At 40.8% G+C, this 25,426-nt stretch overlaps 1 protein-coding gene across 3 annotated transcripts in view; it reads left to right on the top strand.

Moving 5' to 3' along the window:
• The window catches only part of SCN10A (sodium voltage-gated channel alpha subunit 10), an 88,165-nt gene that overhangs the window by 35,618 nt on the left and 27,121 nt on the right, over nucleotides 1–25,426 (top strand). For all 3 annotated transcript variants that reach the window (XM_055321282.1, XM_055321281.1, XM_055321280.1), the window contains 4 exons: nucleotides 9,498–9,736; nucleotides 11,942–12,115; nucleotides 23,122–23,481; nucleotides 24,413–24,859. In XM_055321282.1, the coding sequence (XP_055177257.1) occupies nucleotides 9,498–9,736; nucleotides 11,942–12,115; nucleotides 23,122–23,481; nucleotides 24,413–24,859 (1,220 nt within the window). The remainder of the gene's footprint in view (nucleotides 1–9,497; nucleotides 9,737–11,941; nucleotides 12,116–23,121; nucleotides 23,482–24,412; nucleotides 24,860–25,426) is intronic.

The following is a 25,426-nucleotide window of genomic DNA, read 5'->3' as shown; positions in this document are numbered from 1 at the left end:
TCAGGATTCCATCAATCAGATGGGAATCCACTTAGCCTCCTCAGGGATGTGTTCCAATTGCTTACACCAAACCAGGAGCTGGAGGAATGGCACTGGTTCATGGCCACCTGACACTCAAGTTCCCAAAGAACACGACTGCATCCTCCTTACCCTGAGTGTAAGACCTGTCTTCCTATCCAGGCTTTATTTTTACCTCAGGGTATGGAAAATATGGCCTTTATCCTCTCCAGTTACTTGCCTCCCCTAGACAAATTTAACACATACTGGGGTAAAAGAAGGAGAGGGAGCTTGGATGCTGGTGTGTTTCTGAGAAAGAGCTCTGTGTGCTCCCCTCCCAGTCTTGGGCTGAATCTTAACTGTGGGGGAGGGCATGATGAGACAAAGAAAGAAAGAAAGAACAACAAAAAGATGTTGGAGGGATTTGAAAGTAGAACCAATCCGTGCCTTACTTTCTAGGTGAAATGAGAGAAGGCAAGTCTTAGGAAAAGACCCACATACCCAGTATAGCACAGAAATTGTACAGTAAAGCAAGCAGATAGCCTACCTGGGTAGAGAAGGCCTGGAGCAGACCCACAGAGTGCCCTGTGGCCCGCATGGCAGGAGAGTAGCTGGATAATGACCTTGCCCCCATTGAGGGCTGGAGAAGGAGGAAAGTGAGAGGCAAAGAGGGACTAGTCATCTCTGCGGCTCTCCCACCAGAGACCACATGGGAACTACGATGATTTGAGTAAAATACACTTGGCAATGACCAAGGACAAGCTCAACACTCCACTGTTGGTGAACCCTGAGCCCTCCAAAACTCAGACACAACTTCAGATAGTGAAGTAGTAACAGACATTGAATTAACTAAAACAAGATCCCCAAGTTGGGGACCTGCAGTATATATTGAACTCAATTATGGGGGCGGGGGACCATTAAGTTATATTTGTTGCATATGTGATTTTGTATTTTGTAAAATGTGTGCACATTTCAGTAACAACAGTGTGCACACATTCTCTAATTATTTTTCCTCATTGATAATTATTTAAAAATAGCTTTTCATTGTAGTAGTGTCTGTATGTCTAACATTTTTCATGGCTGTGTAGAACATAACCATGCTATTGTGTCTGTAATTTTTCTCTTGACCAGGTGGGTTGCTTGGATTCTTTTATCTTTTTGCTCTTAGCCATCAAACAGTTAATGTTAAATACAAACAGCTTGCTTTTTCATTTATTCCCCAGAACTATCAAGCTTCCTCCTCCTCTTTTTTTTCTTCATTTATTAACTCTTCTACAGGCATTTGTTGAGCACCTGCTATATGCCTGGCTTTATTCTGGTGCAGGAAATTCAGTGGTGAACAAGATAGAAGCCTGCACACTTGAAATCTACATTCTAGGGGCCAGGGTATACAGTTAATAAACACAAATAGATATTCATGTAGTGATAAGAAGTAGGAGAAAAAATAAAATAGGGAAGGAGGGTAGAGGACTACAGAGGGGCTATTTCAGATAAGGTGGATGCAGAAGGCCATTCTCCCTAAAGATACCAGGAATCTGAATGAAATTAGGGATTCAGAACCGAGGGGAGAGTTCCAGACAGATGAATGGCAAATGCAATGAATTTTGCAGGAATGAGACAAGAATTAACAAAATGAGTGTTCTAAACACATCCCAACTAAGGTAAGAACAGAAGAGGTCTCAGAACTGATGAGAAGCAACAGAGGATAACAGTTAAGAATACAGACCCTGGGATGCCTGGGTGGCTTAGCAGTTGGGTGCCTGCCTTTGGCTCAGGTCGTGATCCTGGGATCCGGGATCGAGTCCCGCATTGAGCTCCCTGCGAGGAGCCTGCTTCTCTCTCTGCCTATGTCTCTGCCTCTCTCTCTCTCAGTCTGTGTCTCTCATGAGTAAATAAATAAATCTTTAAAAAAATACAGACCCTGGAGCTAAGACTGCCTGGGTTTGTATCCTGACTTTGCCACTTAGGATAAGCTGTGCAACTTTGGAGCTCCATTAACTGTTCTATGCTTCAATTGTCTCACCTGTAAAATAGTGAAAATGTACTTATCTTGTAATTTTTTTTGAGGATTGAGTTAGCATAAGTAAAGTGCTTAGATCCACCACTAGCACTTAGTAAATATTCAGCAGATGTTGGCTATTCTTATTTATTCAGTTGTAAATGAGGGCAGAGATATGTCTGTTTTGCTCACAGTTAGATTTCCAGTACCTAGAAGTGCAGTACTTGGCATATGGTAGGGATTCAACAAACAATTGTTGAATAAATGGTGAATGAGAATGATACACAAAGGAGACCTTTGGGGATGATGCTAATTTCAATGACCTGAACTGATAAACAAGAAGAAAATAAAGAATGATCAGATATCCTGAAGTAAGACAGACTTCCTCTTAAGGAACATGCTGTGAGAACAGAGTAGGAAAACCAGGACACACGCTGACATTTTTAAGAGAACCTGGGTAAAGACAACTTTAGATTAAGGCAAAGAGGTCAAAATTGTTTGAACATAGGACAGATGACCTGTGATCTTCTCTGGTCAGACAGTAATACCTACAACACTCACAGAATACATTAAGAATGATTGGCGCCGTCCGAGTTGTGATGAGATTTACAGAAGCCACCTCTTTGGGAGTGATTGTGCCTAAGAAAGTTTGGCCCCAGCCAATAAGAACTTGGCAATTCACTAAGCTCACAGCAATTCACTACGCTTGGCACACAAGACTTGACAGTTGTCCAGACCAGAAGACCAGAAGCAGAGCACAGCAGTGAGCATAACCCAGTCTCTGCCCTCATGCTGAGTGGGAGACAGGGATGTGGAACAAGTTATTACCAGGGTGCTGGGTGTCTTGAAGGAGAAGTTCAGGATGCTAAAGGAAATATGGTAAGTTTAGTCTGGAGTTGGGGAAGTATTCCAAGCAGAAAGGACAGCAAAATCTCTGAAGCAGAGTAGAGCATTATACTTGAAGAAATTAAAAAGCCTGATGTGGCGGGAACATAGCAAGGAAGACAGGGGCTCATAATAAGGCTGGGGAGATGGACTAGGGCCAAACCTACAGAATTTCCTATACCAAATTAAGGATTTTGGACTTCATCCTAAAAGCAATGATGTGCCATTAAAGGATTGGAGGCAGGGGAGCTACATTTGCATTTTGTAAAGGTTACTCTGAATACGTGTAGAGAATGGAATTAAGAGGGGAAGAGTGTTGGCAAGGAAACCGGTTGGGAGGAAACCAGCTGAGAGATAGCTGTACCTGGACTCTGGGTGGTGGCAGTGGTAGTGATGGGAAATGGTAGGATTAAGAGCTAAGATTCAGGACTTGGTGATTCACATGGTTCTGGCATAAGCAACTGAAGGGATCCGTGCAAAAATTCATAAAAAGAATATTTTAGGGGGATTTACTCGGGAAAGATGAGAGGAAAGATCATGAGTTAAGTCTGGGACATAGTGGATTTCAGGTGCCTTTGGGACATCCAGGTAAGGATTTCCAGTAGGACATCAGATTTGGAATAAATGAGTCTAGAACTTAGAAGATGAGGGTAACCTAGAAATACATATCTGAAAGTTGTTTGAATGTAGATGATAATTTTGGGAAGGTACAAGTGGATAAGATGACATAGAGGGGAAGAATAAGAAGAGAAGACCTGGGACAGACTTCTAAAGAAACTATGTTTAGTGATTGAGCAGAAGAGATAGAGCCCACAGAGGAAGCTGAGAAGGAATGCCCAGAAACCGAAGAAGACCCAGAAGAATACAACACAGACCCAGGAGTCTGAATTCCTTCAGGAAGAATAAAGTCAAATGAGGCTATGCTGTAGAAAAATCAAATAAGATCAAGTCCGAAAAGAGACCAGGGGCTTTAGTCACACGGATATCTTTGGTGATCCAAGAAGAGAGGATTGGTGGAGTAGGAGAGGAGGTTGAAGAATGGGAGTTGCAGTGGGAGGAGGAGATATTGTATATAGACCACTTCTTCAGAAGTTTGCCTGTGAAGGGAAGGAGATGGCAAATGTCACCAGGGTGTAAGTAGCATTGCTTATTCATTTTCTTGTATGGAGTTTTTAAAAAGCATATTTACATGTTAATGGGGAGGATCTGTGAGAATGGGAAAGACTGAAGATAAAGTAAGAGAGAAAACATTCAATAGATTCCTGAAGTGGCAGGAGAGGATGCACAAGTGGAGACTGTCATTAGGAAGAAGGACATCTCTTTAATTTAGGAGAAGAAAAGAAAGTTCTTTCTGGATTAGCTTTCTGCACACAATTCTCTTAAACCCCCAGACAATCAAGATCAGCAATGATAAGGCTGTTTATAAGGCTGAGTCTTGCCCTGCCCTACCTCACAGACAGGCGCTTCCTGTCATAATGGGGCATCTACAAAATTTCTTTTTTTTTAATATTTATTTATTTTTATTTATTTATGACAGTCACACAGATAGAGAGAGAGAGGCAGAGACACAGGCAGAGGGAGAAGCAGGCTCCATGCACTGGGAGCCCGACGTGGGACTCGATCCCGGGTCTCCAGGATCGCGCCCTGGGCCAAAGGCAGGCGCCAAACCGCTGCACCACCCAGGGATCCCTACAAAATTTCTTATGCAACACTGCTACCGGTGCCTTTTAGTGCCAAAATAGGTCTATGGAAGCGCCTGTTTTTGTTTCAACTAGAGATCATTGATTTTGCCCCCAAGGTGTGCCAACTGCTTTAGAAAACTATGCTTTGCCAGTTTACATATCTGTCAGTTCAAGTGTCCTTTCAGAGAATTCTCCTGCACCTTGACTGACCCATGTTGTATTTGATAGCCTTGGCACATAACTTATGAGTTTTACAATGTTTCATCAAAAATAGGGTTTGCATTTCTATTTCTCAGTTTTGATGCCTTTAGTGGTTTCTGGAAGTAGAGGGGCAGCACATTCTTTTTTTATTATTTGGAAAGACTTTTTTTCAGTTTTCAAGATATAATTGACAAAACCGTAAGATATTTAAAGTATACGTTGTGATGATTTGATACATGTGTACACTGTGAAAGGATTTCCCAATTTAGGTAATGAACACATCAGTCACACTTCACATGTTCATTATTTTTTTCTTTTTTAAGATTCCACAAAGAAGTGATACCATATAGTATCAGTTTTTATCTTGCACCATATGATTTATTTCATTTGGCATAATGCCCTAAAGTTTGAGGGCAAACACCAAGATTTCCTTCTTTTACATGGCTGAATAATATTCCTGTGTGGTGGGGAGGGTGTGGGTATAGGTGTGGGTATGGGTGGGTGAGTATGTCTCACATCTCCTTTATCCATTCATCTATTGATGGACTCTTACATTATTTCCATATCTTGGCTATTATGAAAAGAGCTGCAATAAATTTGAAGAGTGCAGATGTCTCTTTGAGGTAGTGATTTCATTTCCTTTGGATATATACCCAGGTGTAGAATTGCTAGATCACATGATAGTTCTATTTTTAATGTTCTGAGGAATCTCCTACTGCTTTCCACAGTGGCTGCACCAATTTGAATCCCCACTAGCAGTGCACGGGATTCCCTTTTCTCCACATCCTTGCCAACAGATTATCTCTTGTCTTTTTTATAATAGCCATTCTAACAGGTGTAAGGTGATACCTCATTGTCTTTTTTTAAAGATTTTTTAAAATTTATTTATGAGAGAGAGAGAGGCAGAGACACAGGCAGAGGGAGAAGCAGGCTCCATGCAGGGACCCTGATGTGGGACTCGATCCCGGGTTTCCAGGACCAGGCCCTGGGCCGAAGGCAGGCACTAAACCATTGAGCCACCCAGGGATCCCCTCATTATCTTTTCAATTGCATTTCCCTGATGATTTGTGATGTGAGCACCTTTTCAGGTAACTGTTGGCCATTTGTATGTTTTCTTTGGAAAAATGTCTATTCAATTCCTCTGTGCATTTAAAAATCAGATTATTTGGGGGTTTTTTGCTACTGATTTATAGGAGTTATTTATATATTTTGGATACTAACTCTTTTTTTTAATTTATTTATTCATAGAGACGGGAGGGGGAGAGAGAGAGAGAAAGAGAGAGAGAGGCAGAGACACAGGCAGAGGGAGAAGCGGGCTCCATGCAGGGAGCCCGACATGGGACCCAATCCCAGGTCTCCAGGATCACGCCCCGGGCCGCAGGCAGCACTAAATCGCTGCACCACTGGGGCTGCCCCTAACTCTTTATAAGATGGATGGTTTGCAAATATTTTCTCTCATTCAGTAAGTTGCCTTTTCTTTTGTGTTGATGGTTTCCTTTGCTGTACAGAAGCTTTTTTTGTTTGATGTCATCCCATGTGTTTACTTTTGCTTTAGTTGACTTTGCGTTTGGTATCAAACCCAAAAAACCTTTGCCAAGAATTTGCACTTCTTTTTTTTTAAGAATTTTAAAATTTATTCATGAGAGAGGCAGAGACATAGACAGAGGGAGGAGCAGACTCCCCGCAGAAAGCCCAGTGTGTGACTCTGTCCCTGGACCCCCAGATCATGCCCGAGCCAAAGGCAGATGCTCAACTGTTGAGCCACCCAGATGTCCCAAGAACTTGCATTTCTATTTCTCAGTCTCCTTGATGCTTTTGTTAATTACTGGAAGTAGAAAGAGCAGCACATCCATTATTTTAAATAAAATCTCTTTACCAAAATTTTATTTAGAATATTTTTGTTTGAATAAGAAATATGTTATACGAGACTTAAAAGATATTAAAGGGCCTATAAAAAGGGGGAATATTTTTCTATCTGTCCAACTCTCCTCTCCAGAAACAATGTCCAAACCAATTGTTTTGTGTTTCCTCCCAAACATATTCCATTATGTTCAATCAAAAATATATAGTCTTTCTTCTCCCTTGCAAATGATAACATATCACATATGCTATTCTGTGCCATAATTTTTCAATGAATATATTTTGAAAATAATTCCTCATAAATACCCTTACACTTTCCAATAACTGTTAGTATTACATTGTATAGATGTACCATAATTTAGTTAGCCTTTCCCTTCTTGATGGGAAATAAATTCTGTGGTTACTACATCACTTTCTACATGTACTATAGGTTAAATGCCTCAAAGTGAAATTGCTTTGTCAATTCACTTAGGCATTTTTAGTTTTGAACAATAATGGATGCTCTGCATAAATGCATCAATTTTCATCCACCCAAGCAATGGATGATACTGGCTTTCAACCCATACTCTACTGAACACAAATATCAAACTGTCTTATCTTTGCAAATCTGATCCATGAAATAATATCTTAGTATTAATATACCTTCATTTTGCACTTCTCTTATTTTGAGTATTATTGGACATTAAAAAATATTTATAAACCATTTGAATTTTCTTTTTAGAAACTGTCTAATCATTTCTCTATTGGTTTGGTCTTTTTCTCATTGGTTTTTAAGAGTTCTTACATATTAATGAAATGAACATTTTATCTATAACATGAGCCACAATTATTTTTCTCGTTTTTTTAACTTTATTTGACAAAATATTTTAAATATTTTAAAAGCTTACAACGATGATAAATGATTACTACAGCATGACAGTGAAAATAAACAGTCTGATATATGGAAGAGAAACACTTGTTTTACACAGCTAAATTTGACTACACATAATTTTTAAAATTTACCTATGGGAAAATAAAACAGCAAAATTTGGGAGCATATATTTATTTCTATAAATTCCTTTCTTTTGAAAAAAATATAGAGAGTAAAAAATTCAAATACTACGAATGCATGTACAATGAAAATCGTGTCTCTCTCCCAGTAAAGATCCTTGCTACTCCCCAGTATCCCAGTGAACTCTCTCAGTTTCTCTTGTATCTTGCATGCAATATTCTATGCATTTACACACACACACACACACACACTCTCTCTCTCTCTTTATATATATATATATATATATATATATATATATATATATATATATAGCTTTTTTTACATCTCCATAGATAAATATGCCTCATCTTTTCTTCATAATGGACTTTATCAGTTGTTTCTATTATTATTATTATTATTATTATTATTATTATTAACAATGGATATTATCTTTCCTTGCCAAATGGGCTGGTATAGCTGCAGAGTGCATATCTTACAGGGGAATTTGTATAGACCTAAAGCTATATAGTTGCCTTCTGTTGAGATGGCCCCAGTTGCACATCCACATGGAGATTTAATGGAAGCAGCTAGAGATGAGCCTGGTGCTTAAGGAAAAGATCAGAAACTCAACATATAATCTGGAGGAGATAGCATAGTGATGGTTTTCTAAGGCTGTGGAGCTCAGTGAGATTGCCTAGAGAGAGAAAAAAAGAAATGTCAAAGAGAGAATGCTTGAGATCTCCAACATTCAGAGACAGGAGCAGGAGAAACAGGAACTGAAATTGAAAAAAAAAAAAAGCAGTCACTGATATGGGAGAAGAAACAAGAAATTGTGATGTCTTGGAAACTATACAAGGGATTTCAAGGAGAAAATTATAAATTCTGTCAAATGCTGTGAGAGGCAGAGTAAGGAGACGACTAGAAATTGATAACTTGAATGTAGAAGAGGTAAAAGCTTGATTCCAGGGGTCAGGGAGGGAACAGGAAGTGAGAAAGTAGAGAAAGTGAAGTGTAGAAGAAAACTCTTACAGGAATTTTGCTGTTGAGGGGACAGTAGATGAAGGATAACTTGGATTCCAGGGAGATCTTTTGAAAAGTGGAGATACACTTAAAGTATGTTTACTTGCTGATGGGAATAGTCCAGAGGGGAGAGAAAAGGGATAACACAGGCTTTGAGAAGGTGCACAGGTAGGAGTAGAGTGAGTTCATGTGCTGGGCAGGGTGCAAAATATGAGGATTGACTTGTAGATTCCTTGGACACTCAGTGAAAGGAAGAAAAGGAAATTATTTTGTGAGTGATTCTATATTCTGAGAGAAATCAAAGAGAGTTGGTCAGCAGAGAGTGAATTGATGGGGGGAGGTTGGAGGAGAGAGGGGAAGTTGAGAAATGCTAGTCTGGAAGACTGAAGGAATGGATTGAAATGGAGAAACATGGCAGGATTTCTGGATCGTGACAAGCTGGGACTCATGAATCCCTAGTGGGACTAGTCAGTCTGGTTTTATAGTTTTTCTAACCATGTTTACCTGATTGGATGTAGGTGCAGAGGAGTCTGCATGTTCAGGGGAAGGAGGGAGGGAAGAAGGGCAATGAAACTAAGGGTGTCCACAAGGGGGTATTAATGAAATCTAAGTCAGGTAAATTGAAAACTAAGAACATGACATAGGTGATGGGCAATTAAAAAGTGTAGGGTCCATGCTTTGGAGGGCTGAAAATGGACAGAGATTGGACTGCACTTGCTGGGCTGAAGGAGCTCAAAAGATAGGAAATGGGTCATCAGAGCAGGGTGCTGGGGTGGAGACTGCAAAAGGTATTAATACTGACAGAGTCTAGGGTATGGCCAGGGGATGGGAGTCTGAGAGGATGCATGGCTGACAGCTGTCATCAACCACACCTGTGATACAGAACTCGAGGAGTCCGAACGGAGATGCCCACCCTGCTTGACCAGCTTCGCTCAGAAGTATCTGATCTGGGAGTGCTGCCCCACATGGGTGAAGCTCAAGACGGTTCTCTTTGGCATTGTGACGGACCCCTTTGCGGAGCTCACTATCACCTTGTGCATTGTGGTAAACACAGTCTTCATGGCCATGGAGCACCACGGCATGAGCTCTGCCTTTGAAGCCATGCTCCAGATAGGCAACATTGTGAGTGCACTGGCAGCCTTCACCCAGCTGTCATGGTGGGGGGCTTTGGGTGGGGTGGCAGTGTTCCCTCATTCTTTGGAGTGTTGATCCAGCTAGCTGAGAGCAGAAAGGCAATGCTGGAGATTGCTGGAGATGTGTGGGCACTGAGGGAAGGAAGTCAAGTCTAGAGAGTCAGGCTGAGCTGGTGGGAATTGCTTTGGGACAACCCAACACAAGGAAATGGATCTAGAGAGTCCTGACTGAAGAGAGGGGAGGGAAAACTGCTTCCTCTTTACAGAACTTAGGTCAGGCTCTTGAATTTTCTGGATCTCAGCTGCCTCTACCTTGAAATTAGGATAAATGTCACTTTCCCATCTAAATATGGCCTTTGGACTTGCAGAATTTCCTCCTAGTTTTATTGCTTTTATGACTGCAAAACACAATGGTGGTGGTTTTTCAATGATGTCATTTAATGGCAGACAGAGTGGGGGGAGGAGCAGGGAAGGCAGTGGGAGAGAGAGAACATGGAAATGTGGTTGCTTTGTAACAAAAGCACCAGAAAGTCAGAACTTTTCTTTTGTATCTGGTTTGGACAGGATGCTACTTTAAGTTGTTCTCCATTATTTCTTTTAGTATTATTTGCTTCTAACAAGAAAAAATCCACACTGGACTTTGCTACATGGTAAGCAAAAGCTAGCAAGGTCAGGATCCTGCCTTCATGTCCACTGCAGTATCCACCCCACTAGAGGTGGCCTATTTGGTCTGCCAGGATCTTCCAGCTCTTCCAACTCCTCAGAGGCTACAGATTTACATAGAAGGAGGGGCCTCAGGAAAAATGTGACTACTCTTCCCCAGAAACCTCCACTTCCCCCAGAACCTAGGGATGTGAAAAGGACTCCAGCAGGTTCTGGGATACTGTGGAACCAGTGTGCCTTACGTTTTAGCAGCACCTGGGTTGAGAGGCCGCATTCTATTTAAAGTTGGTATGAAGAGGGGAAGTGGAAAGAGAAAGAAGAGCCTATTCCCAAGAAGTCAGCATAGACCACAGAGGGTCTTATGGAGGCACATCTGAGCCCATACTCTCATTTTACACCTGGAGAAGTTGAGACAAGAAAGAAAAAAAGAACTTTACCACTGGGACAGAGAGCATAGTGCCATGTTTTAAAAAGAAAACAAGGAAGGCTGAGTTTGGTGCTCTGTGAGTGTTATCTCTATGACACAACAATGCTATGAAAGGGGACAGGCACCGAGAACTCACAGCCCCAAAGGGGGCAGGCACTGAGACTAAGAGAGATTAAGCATCCTGCCCAAAATGGCACAGCCCGTGACAACAGACTCAGTTGACCTCAGCCATACCCCACCACACCGCACTTGTCTGCAAATGGCACTGTGTACATGTTGTTTGAATCACACAGTTGCAGTCTGTGGCATTAGGCAGATCACTTAAACTTCCAGCTTTTCCTTCTGTTTAAAGGGGATGCAATCCCTGTTTCCCAGGCTGGTGAGAGACTTTGCTAAGAGCAAATGAGAGAATAGCACCCAGCCCTTCTTCCTTACTTGACTCCTTTCCCTAATACTTTTCCGGTGACCTGAGTCTGGGCTTGACCTTTCTTGGTGACAGAATCCCATCCTGTTTAAGACAACTAATGACACTCAGAGCTAAAAGAATCTTAGGGACAATTTATTACTGTTGTTCTAGCTTAACAGCTATTATTTATTAATGAGTTACTATTGGCCAGGACCTTTGCTGAGAGCTGTGTATGCATGATCTCATTTTATGCCCATTATACAGATGAGGAAACTGGCTTGTGTGTGCTTTCACAAGCTCTGATATGGCTGAGTTGGATTTTTATTTAATTCTGTGTTGCCCCACAATCCAAGGTTTTAAACAACCATATCAGATTGACTTCTCATTTAGGTAATTATATAATAATTATTATCCTAATGATTATCCATCTCTACCACCATTCATATGAAAACACTGAAGCATGGGTTCTAATGCATATCTCCTGAGCACTGTTCTAGAGGTTTCTCTATGCTGCCACACTGAGTGTTCCCATCCCCAGTCCTTCAAGAGCCCACAGAGTATACAGAAACTGAAAAAAAAAAACAAAGCAAAATGATTTGTTATTTTATTTTTAAACTAGACATTTCCCTGTTGCCCTATTTTCATCACCCCCTCACCCCACAGACCCTGCTGAGATGGATCCTTGTTTCCAACCACAGGTCTTTACTGTGTTTTTTACTGCTGAAATGGTCTTCAAAATCATTGCCTTCGACCCCTACTATTACTTCCAGAAGAGATGGAACATCTTTGACTGCATCATTGTCACTGTGAGCCTGATAGAGCTGGGTGCGGCCAGGAAGGGGAGCCTGTCAGTGCTGCGGACCTTCCGCTTGGTAATGTTCTTTCTTGGCGACTTGGGGAGACTCCCTCCACATTCAAGGAGCCATAACCTTGGGAACAGATACCGTCCTTTGGGGACCTCACCAGCCAGCAAGTTCTTCCTCTCTTGTCTCTGTGTGGAGGAGGCAGGGCATGGCTCCAGGGAGCTGGAGACTTGGTCCTTTCTACTTACTTAAATTTGGGGCATGCCTTCTCATCTCCAGGCCTTGGCCCTCTCTCATCTGCACCCTCCTGTTCTCTTATCAAATAACAATATAATAAATGATAACAATAATAACAGCTACTGTTTTTTGAGCACTGACAATGTATCAGGCACAGTGCTAACCCCTTGATACAACAAGCACGGCTTGTTAGCATGGGCTAATTACCATCCTCAGTATTCTCTCAGTGTTAACTAGGGCTCAGTGTCCAGCTTTGGAGAGAGAGGACAGAGTGAAGGAGAGAATGCTCAGCAATATCACCGAGTCCACTTCTAGGCCAGAAAGTCTGTTTGGAGCCCTAGTGTGGGAGCCAGCAAAGCACCACTGAGCTGCCTGACTTGGTTTCCTTGCAGTGGGGTGGCAAACTCAAAGACCTTCAAGAATCAAGCAGGTGATGACATAAAACTGGCCAAGCAAGAGATCTTGGCATTGGATTTGTGTCCCATGTAAACAGGTAGGCAGACTCAACACAGAGCATGACTCCAGAGAGGGACATTTACACAGGAGTCAGCATGATATGCCTATTGATTGTCACAGTTTGCAACTTTTCATGAGAAACAAGAAATCCAGATTTTAATATGGGCTACTAGTCTAATTTTTTAAAGGCATTCTAAAGGCCAAATTAAGTATGTCCTGGGACCCATTTGTGTCATGTACCACCAGTTAGTGACACCTGTCTCATTGTCCTATGGAGAGAAGGGCACAGTGGGCCTATAGGGCCTTTGCCTATAACCTGGAAACTTGAGAAGAGAGGAATTAAAACACTTTTTTAGTGTTTCCGAAGGACAGATTTTTAGAAGGACATTTTAATAAGGACAGATTTCTCTGTATATCTAGAAAATGATGTGAAGAGACAGGCACCTAAGTTAGTGGTCAGTGTGGGACACCCATACACAAACATTGAGGGAGAAAGATTCCATACTCCTTATGCCCTGTGAGGGCCTGAAGTTAGTTTCCTACTAAAATATGAACATTTTTGCCACACTTGGGAACAAGCATGGTGTTTTCAAGTCTTTATGCTTTTTTGCCTGTATTCTCAGACAACCACAAATGGGCAGGCTTACTCCATAGCCTGGGCCTACAGAATTTTCCAGACACCTGCCCCTTTGCCCCCACCTTCCTGATCCTGATATGCTCCTCATCTCCCATTCCCTGACTACAGCTACCACCCCCATATTTACCTGGGGACTTTGAGTCCTCTTCCTTTACCATCTCCCAAATTTCTCATTACCTGGGTTAGGTACCAAGGTCCATCAGTATCATTACACTCTTAAAACAAACTCAACCACCTTTTGCCTCTAGCCCTTCACATTTTTGTATTTGGCAAAATCCTAGAAAATATTGAAGTTGAAGCCAAATATTCCCTCTGCTGTGCCTACCCCTGAGCTGTGGGCATTACTGCAGAAAATTCACACAGCCTAGATCATCAGTTTCATAGTTTTTATTAATAGACTTTATTTCTTGGAACAGTTTTAGATTTTTCAGAAAAATTAAGATGATTCATTCTCATTTCTCCTGGCTCAACCCACATGTCACCTCCTGAGAAAGGTTCTCCCCAGCCACATTATCTTAAGGTGGATTCTCCCATCAAATTAGCCTGTTTTACACAGTTTACAATTATCCATGAGACAAAACCCAGGGTTTCCTTGTCTGCCATTCTATCCCAAAGCCCAGAACATAGTAGGAACTCAATAAACAGTTGTTGATCGAAAGAAGGAAAGAAAGGAGGAAAAAACTAAGGAAGAAATGAAAATGCTGTGTCTCCTTTCTTGCTTTTTGCTCCCTCTCAGAGTAGCATTGCCTCCCTCCCCATCATTTAAATCCTTGCTACATGCATGCACTGGTCTGTCCTTGTAGCAATACCACATCTTAAATACTGCAATTGCCTTGAGTGTGTCTGTGTCTACAAGGCAAGTCGCCCACCTTGTTTTACTTCTTAAAGAATATCTGTATCTCCATATTCATTTTAGAATTGAATTGCCAAGTTACATCTCCACATACACACAAAAGTGTTGTTCTTTCCTATTGGGACTGCAATAATTTTTACATCAATTGGGGAAGAAATGCAACCTTTACGTTATATAGTCTTCTGACCTATGAAAACAACACACTCTTCATTTTTTTAAATCTTTCAATAGTTGTATAATCTCTCCCTAAAGTTTTATAACTTTTTCCACAAGGAATTTTCTGCATCTTTTGTTAGATTTATTCCTGGGTATTCCCTAGTTCATTATGCTATTATAAATGAAATCTCTTTTTAATTGTCCTTTTCTGGGTTGTTTTTTTTTTTTTTTTGCTAACATTTTGCTATTTAGCACTTTTGCATTCAGAAATTCCTTATTAATTCTGATTTATCTATATAATCTTTTAAATTTTTTTAACACAATCATGTCATAAGCAAATAATGAGTTTTATATCTTTTTTTTTCTAATGCTTATAACATTTGGTTCCACATGATTGTGCTGATTAGATGCCCAGTATACTGTTGAAAGGAAGTGTTAATAGGAGACATCCTTGCTGTTTTCCTGATCTCAAAGAGAGTGCTTTCAATATTTCACCAAGTCTGATATTTGCTTTTTTTAAAGATAAAAAAGAAACCTTTATCGTTTTAGGAAGTTTCTTTTGTTTAGAATATTCGTCATGAATGGATGGTTAATTTTATCAGACAATTGTCCTGCATGTATTAAGATAATCAAATGATTTTTGTCCTTTAATCCATTAAAGTGGTGAATCATATTAATTGATTTTCTACTGTTAAATCAACTTTGCCTTCCTGGGATGAACCTGACTTGGTTGTAATACACTTTTTTTTATACACTGGAAGATTCAGTTTGCTTAGAATTTGCTTAGAATTTTTGCATCCGTATTGATAAGTAATATTTGGCCTGTAATTCTCCTTCCTACATTGCACTTGACAGGTGTTAGCATCTAGGTATCAAGGTTGTGCTCATTTTCATAAAAAGAGATGAGAAATAGTCCTCTTCCTCTATACCCAGTCTTTGAGTAAGATTGTAACTATTTATTCCTTATAGGGTTGGTAGGATTCACCAGGGAGGCCATCTGAGGTCAAGATTTTTCATTACTGACCTAATTTTCTTCCTGGCTGTAGGACTAGTCAGGTTTTCTGTTTCTCAAATTGGTTTTGATAAGTTAGAGTTTTCTAAAAATTTCCCTTATCTAAATTTTCAAGTTTTTTGGCACAAAGTAGTGTATGCTATGCCATTATATTTTAAGGGTCTATATCACCTATACTTACGTTACCTTTTTCTTTAAAAATGGTGATTTGCGCTTTCCTTGTCTGTTCTTATTAGCCTTGCCAAAGGTTGTCAGTTTAATTAGTCTTTTCAAAGAACCAACTTTTAACTCATTGGTCTCCTCTCCTTCATTGATGTTTTGTATTTCATGTAATCCTGCATCTTATCTTAATTACATTCTCCGTCCTACATATTTTATGCTTTTCTAACTTCTTAAGATGGAATTTTCAACCTATTTTCCTTTCCAATATATTAATTGAAGACTTCATTTCCTTCTAAGAACTGCTATAATATGTAAAATTTTCCTTATTGTTTGGTTCCAAATATTTTCTAATTTCAAATTTGATTTCTTCTTTGACTCAAAGGTTAATTAGTAGCACAGTTCTTAATTTCTGGATATCTTTATGCTATCGAGTTCTAACTTAATTGTATTATAGTCAGAGAACATACAAGGCATACTTAATGGTTTGAGATTTATTGGAATTTTCTTTTGGCCCAGCATGTTGAAAATATTCCTTATTCACTTGAAGAGGTGTCTTCTGCAGTTGTAGGGTACAATACTCTGCATATATCCATTGGGTAGAGAAAGTTCATTGTGTGGTCCAAATATTCTAAATCCCTGCTTATTTTTGTCTGCGTGTTCTAGCAATTACTGAGATGGTAGTGTATAAAAATATCTACCACTATGATTATGGCATGGTCTGTTTCTCCTTATGGTTCTATCTTGAGACTGTGTTATTAAATGCATACATATTTTAAGTTGTTATATCTTCCCCATAAAGTGAAACTTTTATCAGTAAGAATTGACCTTCTTTCTCCCTAAAAATGCTTTTTGCCTAAAAAAAAAATCTCATCTGCCTCATATTATGTTTTCTTTTGGTATAGAATTTGCATGGTGCATTGTTACCCTTCCTTTTTCTTACAACTTTTGTATATCTTTAGGGTTTTTATATGAGTCTTGTAAATATAGAGTCAGATTTTGGATTCTTATTTTAGTTCTGACAATCCAATATTTGTCTTTTAACCAAAACATTTAGCCTACTTACTTTATTGTGAATACTGATAGGTTTGGATTTGTGTCTATCATATTTTGGTTTTTCTATTTGCTTCATCTGTCCTGGTATTTATGTTCCCTCTTTTCCTCAATTCCTTTTTTTAAAGATTTTATTTGTTTGTTTGTTTGTTTATTTTTATTTATTTATTTAAGAGAGAGAGCACAAAGGTGGGGGCAATAGAGACAGAGGGAGAGGGAGAAGCAGGCTCCCTGCTGGGTCAATCTCCCCAGAATCATGACCTGAGTCAAAGGCAGACCTATTGAGTCACCCAGGCGCTCCCTCTCTTCCTCAATTCTTCCTCTATTTTAGAGTGTTTATTTTCCTCCTTTATTGGTTTGCAAGCCTTTCTATTTTTATTCTTTGAGTGGTTACCTTAGGAATTACTTAATTAAAGTCAAAAGTTAGCTAAAACTTTTACTTTCCAAGACCAATTTTCATTACGTTTACCCCTTCCTAACTTGCTATTGTACTAAGCATTTAAATTTTATCTTGCTTTTAAAAAGTTATGTGGTTTAATCAATCATAAATAATTCCCAACTTATTATTGTGTTAAATATTTTAATTCTATCTTTTTTTAAAAAAAGCTATGTGACTTAATCGATAATAATTCTAGCTGTTGCATAAACAATACCCAAAACTCCATAGCTTAACCCAATCAAAGTTTATTTTTCACTCATATCATAGTCTAATGCAAGCCAGTCAACTTCAGGTGGGACTACTTCAAGAAGTGATGCTGCCACATCCAAAGAAGGATTGCACAGTCTTCAAAGCTTGCCTCCTGCTTGTGGAAACGTGGCCAAGGCTTGTTTTTAGTTTTAGTTTTTAGTTTTTTTATTGGAGTTCAATTTGCCAACATTTAGCATAACACCCAGTGCTCATCCTGCCAAATGCCCCCCTCAGTGCCCATCGCCCAGTCAGAGGTTTTTTTTCACTCAGAGCTCATGGTTTCTTTTGTGATGCAAATCCTTCAAAATTTAGGTGGCTTCAGACCTCTCTGTGTCCTACACTCCCATAGTTTTGTCTTTGACAAAGTTCTCAATTCCTGTTTATTTCTTTGCTTTCTCATCCCCATGCCTTTCTCTCTCAACTGGTGGCTCTCAAATGGTGGCTACAGCATTTAGCAAATCTTTGCTAAGATTTACTTCATTTCATTAAAAAAAATTTAACTGGTCTTCAATACTTAAAGATTTGATCCTATTGCTTAATTGATTCGGATCTAAAGCAGTGTACTTTCCTGAAACTTCAAGACTCTAAAGTTCTGGATTCTGTTTCCTTTTATTTCTTATTAATCAGCCAAATATTCTCCAAGAGCATCTCTTCTTGTAACAGCTTGACAAATGTAACTGACTACAACTGACCCACAATACTAATTGCAACACAGATCCGCACTTTCTGAGCCTTCTTATATCAGTTTCCTTATTGTCTGTGACATGACCCTAAGCCAGTGCCACATATTTGATGGCTTGAAATGGCAATATCTCTTTTCAATGTACCAATTTCTACATTATTCAAGATAAGTACAACTAGGTGCACCTGGGTGGCTCAGCGGTTGAGTGTCTGCCTTCAGCTCAGGTCGAGATCCTGGAGTCCTGGGATCAAGTCCTGCATCAGGCTCCCTACAGGGAGCCTGCTTCTCTCTCTGCCTATGTCTCTGCCTCTCTCTTTGTGTCTCTCATGAAGAAATAAATAAAATCTTTAAAAAAAGATAAGTACAGTTAGGCTATTGCAACAATCTATACATCTCTGTGTTAACATAATAGAGGTTTCTGTTTCACAACATATTCATTGCTAGTTGGGAAGCTCTCCTGGAGTGTTGGCTCCAAGGAGTAACTCGGGGATCCAGGATAATGTGATGTCACCATATTCAATGAGTGACCTCTACAGTGGCCATGGGAGGGGATGAGAAAGTGCATTGGTGTTTTATGGCTATGCCTGAAAGTAGCATACACTACTGTCTCCGTCTGCATTCCATCAGTCAGAATCCAATAACATGACCTCAACTATTTGCAATTAAAAGTGGAAAACAGTCTTCCTTTGTGTCTGAGAGGAGCAGAAGCGAATGCTGACCATATAGCCATTCTCCGTCATGCCCTATGAGACATTATTGTTGTATACACTCAATGCTTGTTTAGATTCACCCTCATGCTTAACACATCCTTGCTCTTTTTACATTCTTGCATGAGATACTTTCCTTCTGCTTGAAGCAGATTTTTTAGAATCTCTTTACCTGGGTGTCTTCTGGCAGGAATCTCTCTCAGTTTCATTTATCTAAAATGTGCCATTCAGTTTGCCGTTGTCTTTAAGAACAATTTCTAATGGATGTAAAGTTCTAGTTAATTGTTATTTTATCTCAGTTCATTGAAGATATTCTACAGTGTTCTAACCTCTATTGCTGCTGATGAGAAGTCAGCTTTCAATTTAACTGTTGTTTCTTTTTCTCTAGATGCTTTTAAAATCTTCTGTCTTTGCTGTTCTGTAATCTCATTAGCATGTGTTTAGGTATGGGTTTATTTATTTTTTTTATTTGCAATGCTTAGGATTCTTTGACTTCTTAAATCCCCAGATTTATGATTTTCTTCAGTTCCAAAAAAGTTCCAAGACATCATATGGGCAAATCTAGCCTCCACATCACTCTTTCTTCTCTTGGACTTTCATTAGACATATATTAAACTCTCCCACTCTGTTCTCTGTGTTCTTATGACTTTTTGATATATTCTATCTAGGTCTTTCCGGGCTACCTTCTGGATAATTTCTTCTGATATATCTACAATTAATTAATTCTTTCCTAAACTATATCACATCTGATGTGAAACTACTCCATAAGGTTTTTTTTAATGTTGTGTTTTTTTTAATGTTGTGTTATAAGTAGAATTTCTAAAAGTTCTACTTAGTTATTTTTCAAAACTTATTATTATTGGGGATCCCTGGGTGGCGCAGCAGTTTGGTGCCTGCCTTTGGCCCAGGGCGCGATCCTGGACCCCGGGATCAAATCCCACATCGGGCTCCCGGTGCATGGAGCCTGCTTCTCCCTCTGCCTGTGTCTCTGCCTCTCTCCCTCTCTCTCTCTCTCTGTGACTATCATAAATAAATAAAAATATTTAAAAAAATAAAAAAACTTGTTATTATTTAGTTTCATGTTCTCTGCATACATTTTTCAGTTTGTGTTTTATTTCTTTTTTTTTAAGATTTTATTTTATTTATTTATTCATGAGAGACAAAATGAGAGAGGCAGAGACACAGGCAGAGGGAGAAGCAGGCTCCATGCAGGGAGCCCAACATGGGATTCGATCCTGGGACTTCGGGATCACAACCTGAGCTGAAGGCAGCACTAAACCGCTGAGCCACCCAGGCTGCCCTATTTCTTTTAACATATTATATCTAATTATACTGTTATCTCTGGCTAATAATTTTATTACCTAAAGAAACTGAATGGCAGTCTCCACATACACATAGTGGATCTCATTCCCTCATGATGCCTCATTATTATGTATTTGTTTGCTTTACTGCAACTCTTAGACACTTTTGGGTGGAGGCTCTAGGCTGGTTTTTCAGGGAGTATTTGCATTCACTTCTGCAAGGTACTTTATAGGTTTGTTCTAAATTAAATTCTCAGCTTGAAATAACTCAGTAGTGTGAATTCTAGGTAAAACCTTTTGTGAGGAGTCTTTGGAGGTCCAAATTCTGAGTGTCAGTTCCCCACCCTCCACCCTGACCATTTAGTGTTCCTAGCATTCTCCTGGGCTTATTTCTGGTTTGTCCTTACATGGAAGTTATAGATCTTTGGGATCTAGTCCTAAAAGGAGGAGAAATTCCTGTTAGACCTTCTGCCTTAGACAGGCCCTGAGATACATTTCCTGCTTCCCATGCTTCATGAGACCAGTGAAACCCATGCTAGATTCACTTGGTTTTACAAATGTCTTCAGAGAAAAAGCTAGCTTCAATAATCTGTATATCTAAATTCCCATATTTATTTAATTTTTGGCTCAAGAATTTACTTACTTTATTAATAAATAATCAGTGTACCTTGGATTTTATTATCCAGCATTTTTAGTAACTTTTTGATGGAAAGACAAAACCAAGGGGACCCAGTATGGTCTACCATATTATCCTGTCTATTGATATTTCTCACAAGGCCCACTTCATCACCAAGTGGTAACCTCCCCAGTAGAGGACAGACTTACCTTTAGACTTTCCATTTTATTCTAAAAGTAAAGCCTCTTAATTCAAGTAAGTTGAAAATAAAGAGAAAAGTTTAACTCTAAGATTCAAAATATTTGGATATATTTCCATACAAATATGTCCATATTACCAGCTTGGTTTATTTCCTTCCAGTCTTTTCCCCTCTAAATAGAAGTTTTTGCATTAATTATGAGATTAACTAAAGAATTGGTTAATTAAATATGAAGTAATATTCAGCAGCATTTAAAAGCAACAATTTATAAGCCTTATGTGATATTATAAAGAAATTCCTTTTGATGTAATGCTAAGCTGGGCAAAGTGTAGAGAAAGAAATTGGATGGGGGTGGAGGTGAGATTCTTGGGAATCGTGGGTGCATGTGGGGCTGCTCTCCTGGACCACCCACTCTAGGCACCAGCAAAAGTTAGCCAGCTTATCCGGGGGCTCCACAGTAGGCACTCTATAAATATGTATTGACTGATACCTAAGACTAGGGGCCCCCAAGCCCAGATATCTCTAGAACAGCAAGTGAAGTGATCTTGTTCTCTTGCCTTCTGTAATGACAACAAAAGAATTCATAAAGGACCACTTGATTCATGCCCTCTAATAGCAATTACACACAATTTGCTTGTAGTTTGGCATAAGCTTAATTATGGACAACAAATGGCTACCTAACAGGACTCTAATATTAATTTCTAAGCTCTCCACCCCCACCCCAACTAACTAAGGAAGCAGTGGAAACTTAGATTCAGTTAAGGCCAGAGTCAGCGCTTGGTCCTTTTGCTTATGGCCAGTGAGCATGCCCATATGTCCCTCACTGTCCCAAGTCATGCCCCACAAGGCTCTGTGATGTGGCAGGTGGCATCAGGGCCCTACTATAGCCTTTGCCTCTGCACTTGTCCAGAGTTTACTGTGAGAGTGGAAACCTGTAGCAATTATGTTGCTAAGGAAACTTGGCATTCTCCCAAAACCCTCCACAAAACAGCTCCATCTAGTTTCCAATGATCAGTGTTTGTTTGGGCTTATCTGCTGCCTCTATGTTTAGTCTACGAAACTAGAGTTTTAAGCTCTGCTTCCAGTATGAGGAGAATAATTTCGAGGGTAGGTCTAAGGTGAACATAGACCATTGCACCCCATTACAAAGAGAAGGGGGTATGGAACTTCCTGTATAAGAATATTAAAGCTTCCCTGGGGCTTACTGCTGTGTGGCTGCTACAACTATTGTTGCACAGTTCTGTTCAGCATTGCATCTTAAACCCTAGGCCAGAGCCAGACTCTTACTAGGTGTTCCCTAAATACCCATGACAGCTGAACCCAGACATTTCCTTCTAAAAAATTAGAGAACCACACAAATGTATTCTTTAAATGTTTATACATCTGTATGCATAGCATTTATGCTTTCTTGTGGGACTTCGCACATTCATGTTTACAGTGGAGGCTTTTTGGATCTTTGCCTAGTTCTTCTTAACTAAGCTATTAATTCCATGAGGGCAGGAGCCCACGTATCTCTCTCTGTACACCCCACAGGCTCACACAGAGCCAGGCACATGTGTGACTGGCAATCAATGACATGAGTAGTTTGGTTGGTCAACTAAACAAACATGTGAATGCTGGTCCATGAAATCATATACTTGCCATCTCAGAGCTGGTGGGGGCAGCAGATGTTGTCTGTGGCCCCAAGATAAGAAATGCCCTACAATATAGTTCGCCAATACCTCTCAAATACAGTGGGTCTTGAACTACCTGTAGAAAGCTAACTTTTCTTCAGGTCAAAAGTGGGCCATCCTCACTTATTTGTGAGCTCCATCATACCCCCCATTGAATAGGCCAACATTTAGAAAACCTGTAGCTACAGAATAGAATGCATATGGCAAGACCACCATCTCAGTATAAAACTCCTGCCTGCCGCAGTTGCTGAAGCATGTTGATACATAAGGACTATAGAAGGCTGGTCATATTTTTGAGTAACAGATAACAAAAACAAAGGTCTCTAAAAGCAGCTTCCTGGGACACCTGGGTAGCTCAGCAGTTGAGTGTCTGCCTTCGGCTCAGGGCATAATCCTGGGTCCTGGATCGAGTCCTGCATCAAGCTCCTTGAGGAGCCTGCTTTCCCCTCTGTCTGTCTCTGCCTGTCTCTGTCCCTCATGAATAAATAAATCTTAAAAAAAAAAAAAAGCACCTTCCTGGGAACACCCCATCTTAATGAAATGAGCTTGCCTTCCTTGACCTTTGGTTTTGGGTCAAGACTTGAGATGAAAGGTGATGACAAGAGCAGAGCAGCCAGGACCTGACTCAGTCTCTATTTCTCTGCAGCTGCGGGTCTTTAAGCTGGCCAAGTCCTGGCCAACCTTAAACACACTCATCAAGATCATCGGGAACTCAGTGGGGGCACTAGGAAACCTCACCATCATCCTGGCCATCATTGTCTTTGTCTTCGCTCTGGTTGGCAAACAGCTACTTGGGGAAAACTACCGTGACAACCGGCGCAATATCTCTGCACCCAATGAAGAATGGCCACGCTGGCACATGCATGACTTCTTCCACTCCTTCCTTATCGTCTTCCGGATCCTGTGTGGAGAGTGGATTGAGAACATGTGGGCCTGCATGGAAGTTGGCCAGAAATCCATATGCCTCATCCTTTTCTTGACAGTGATGGTGCTGGGGAACCTGGTAGTAAGTGTTGAGCCTCCCTGGGGTCCCTGTCTTGGGGACAATGGAGAGACTTCTGGGTTATCCTTTTTTTTTTTTTTTATACTTCTGGGTTATCCTAAAAAACTTTGATGTTGCACATTTTTATGCCCCCATCATACCTGCCCGACTGTAAGTCTTCAAACATTGCAAAGCCATGTGGGGCATGTTCTAAGAACTGTCCCTTGGGAGGTAACCTGACTTGCTGGTATGAGCACGTAGGATCAGGATGGAAAGACCTGTTTAGAATCCCAGCTCCACCACTAGTAAGGCTGGATGACCCAGCACAAGAGACAATCTCCTCCAGCTTTAATTTCCTTAAAATCAGGAAAATAGTGCTTACTCACAGGCTTACCAGGGGAATTAAATTACAGGAGATAACATATGCAAATTGCCTAGTGCAGTGTCTAGGCCACAACAGGAACTCAGTAAATGTTAGCTGTTAGTTGTTGAAGAAAAATTTCCTTCCCCACTCTAGGGGGTCTCAGAAGATTATTTTTCTCCGGTATGAGAGCTGATTTCTCTAAGCTACACAGGTCCTAGCTAAGAGCAGGAGGGTGGGCTTGATGGGACAAGATGAAAGAGAGAAGCTGGGTCATAGACAACATCCAAAGCCACAATGTCAATAACAAAATCCACTCCCACATTTGGGGGAGCCCCATTGAAGACCTTCCTGCCAATTGGCTCCAACACCCCTTCTCTATCCTAGTTGGTTCCACATGAGGCAGGTCACTTGGGACATCCCCAAGACTCCCCTCAGTGGGTTTCAAAATGTCGTTTCCCCCAAGAGGGAAAGCATTGGGGTGGGCAAGGAGAGGCCCAGGTGTGGCTGTCCTGCCATCTGGCTGCCTGCCTAGCAGACTGCGGAGGGGCTCAGCTCATTAGTCAAGCCATCTTTGCTTCCACTCCTCTCCAGGTCCTCAACTTGTTCATCGCCCTGCTGCTGAACTCCTTCAGTGCCGACAACCTTGCAACTCCAGATGAAGACGGGGAGGTGAACAACCTGCAGGTGGCCCTGGCACGGATCCAGGCATTTGGCCATCGTACCAAGAAGGCCATTTGCAACTTCTTCACTAGGCCCTGCCTGCTGCCCTGGCCCAAGGCAGAGCCCCAACTGGTGGTGAAACTCCCACTCTCCAGCTCCAAAGCTGAGAACCACATTTCTGCTAATGCAGCTGTGGGGAGCCCTGGAGGGCTCCCAGTGTCCAGAGGCCTCAGGGACGACCACAGCGACTTCATCACCAATCCTAACATATGGGTCTCTGTGCCCATTGCGGAGGGTGAATCTGACCTCGATGACCTGGAGGAAGATGGTGAGGAGGATTCTCAGAGTTCCCAGCAGGAAGTGATCCTCCAAGGGCAGGTGAGAGTCCTCCCAGGGCTGGACTGATGGGAAGGCAAAAAGGAAATTAGAATAAGGAGGTTTTCCACCATCAGGACTGGCACATCCTTGATGAGCCCTCCACAAACCAAGCATAGGAACACTTGATGTCAGAAAGCAAAAGCCACGCTCAGCTTTCTGGAGGAAGTGGCATTTGAGCAGGGCCTGGAATAAGGATCAGAATTCCCCAGGCAAGCAGAGAGCAGCGGCAGCATCTTAGTCCCAGGCAACTTTGAGGTACTTGGGATTGTCTTTCATACAACTGCCCTGCTTGCTTCACCCAACCCAGGCTCTCTGCCTAAGATGCTAACGAGACTCCTCTAAGAACAGATGTTGTCCAAGAGCAAGATTCATCTGATCTTCATCAGAAGCCTAGGGAATCCTGATCATTATGTGACTCATTTATCCAGCTTTCCCCAACAAAGAATATCACAGGGAAATGACACTTGTTCTTTTTGGCACTGAAGAATTTAAAGTACATTTAAGCCTTTTGGTAGCACATATATTTTTAAATACTTTGCACAGCTCCCTACTACCTTAAGCTGATAT

Source organism: Nyctereutes procyonoides, unplaced genomic scaffold, assembly GCF_905146905.1.
Source record: "Nyctereutes procyonoides isolate TBG_1078 unplaced genomic scaffold, NYPRO_anot_genome, whole genome shotgun sequence".
In the NCBI taxonomy this organism is placed as follows: Eukaryota; Metazoa; Chordata; class Mammalia; order Carnivora; family Canidae; genus Nyctereutes; species Nyctereutes procyonoides.
This window is presented reverse-complemented; position numbering and strand designations above follow the sequence as displayed.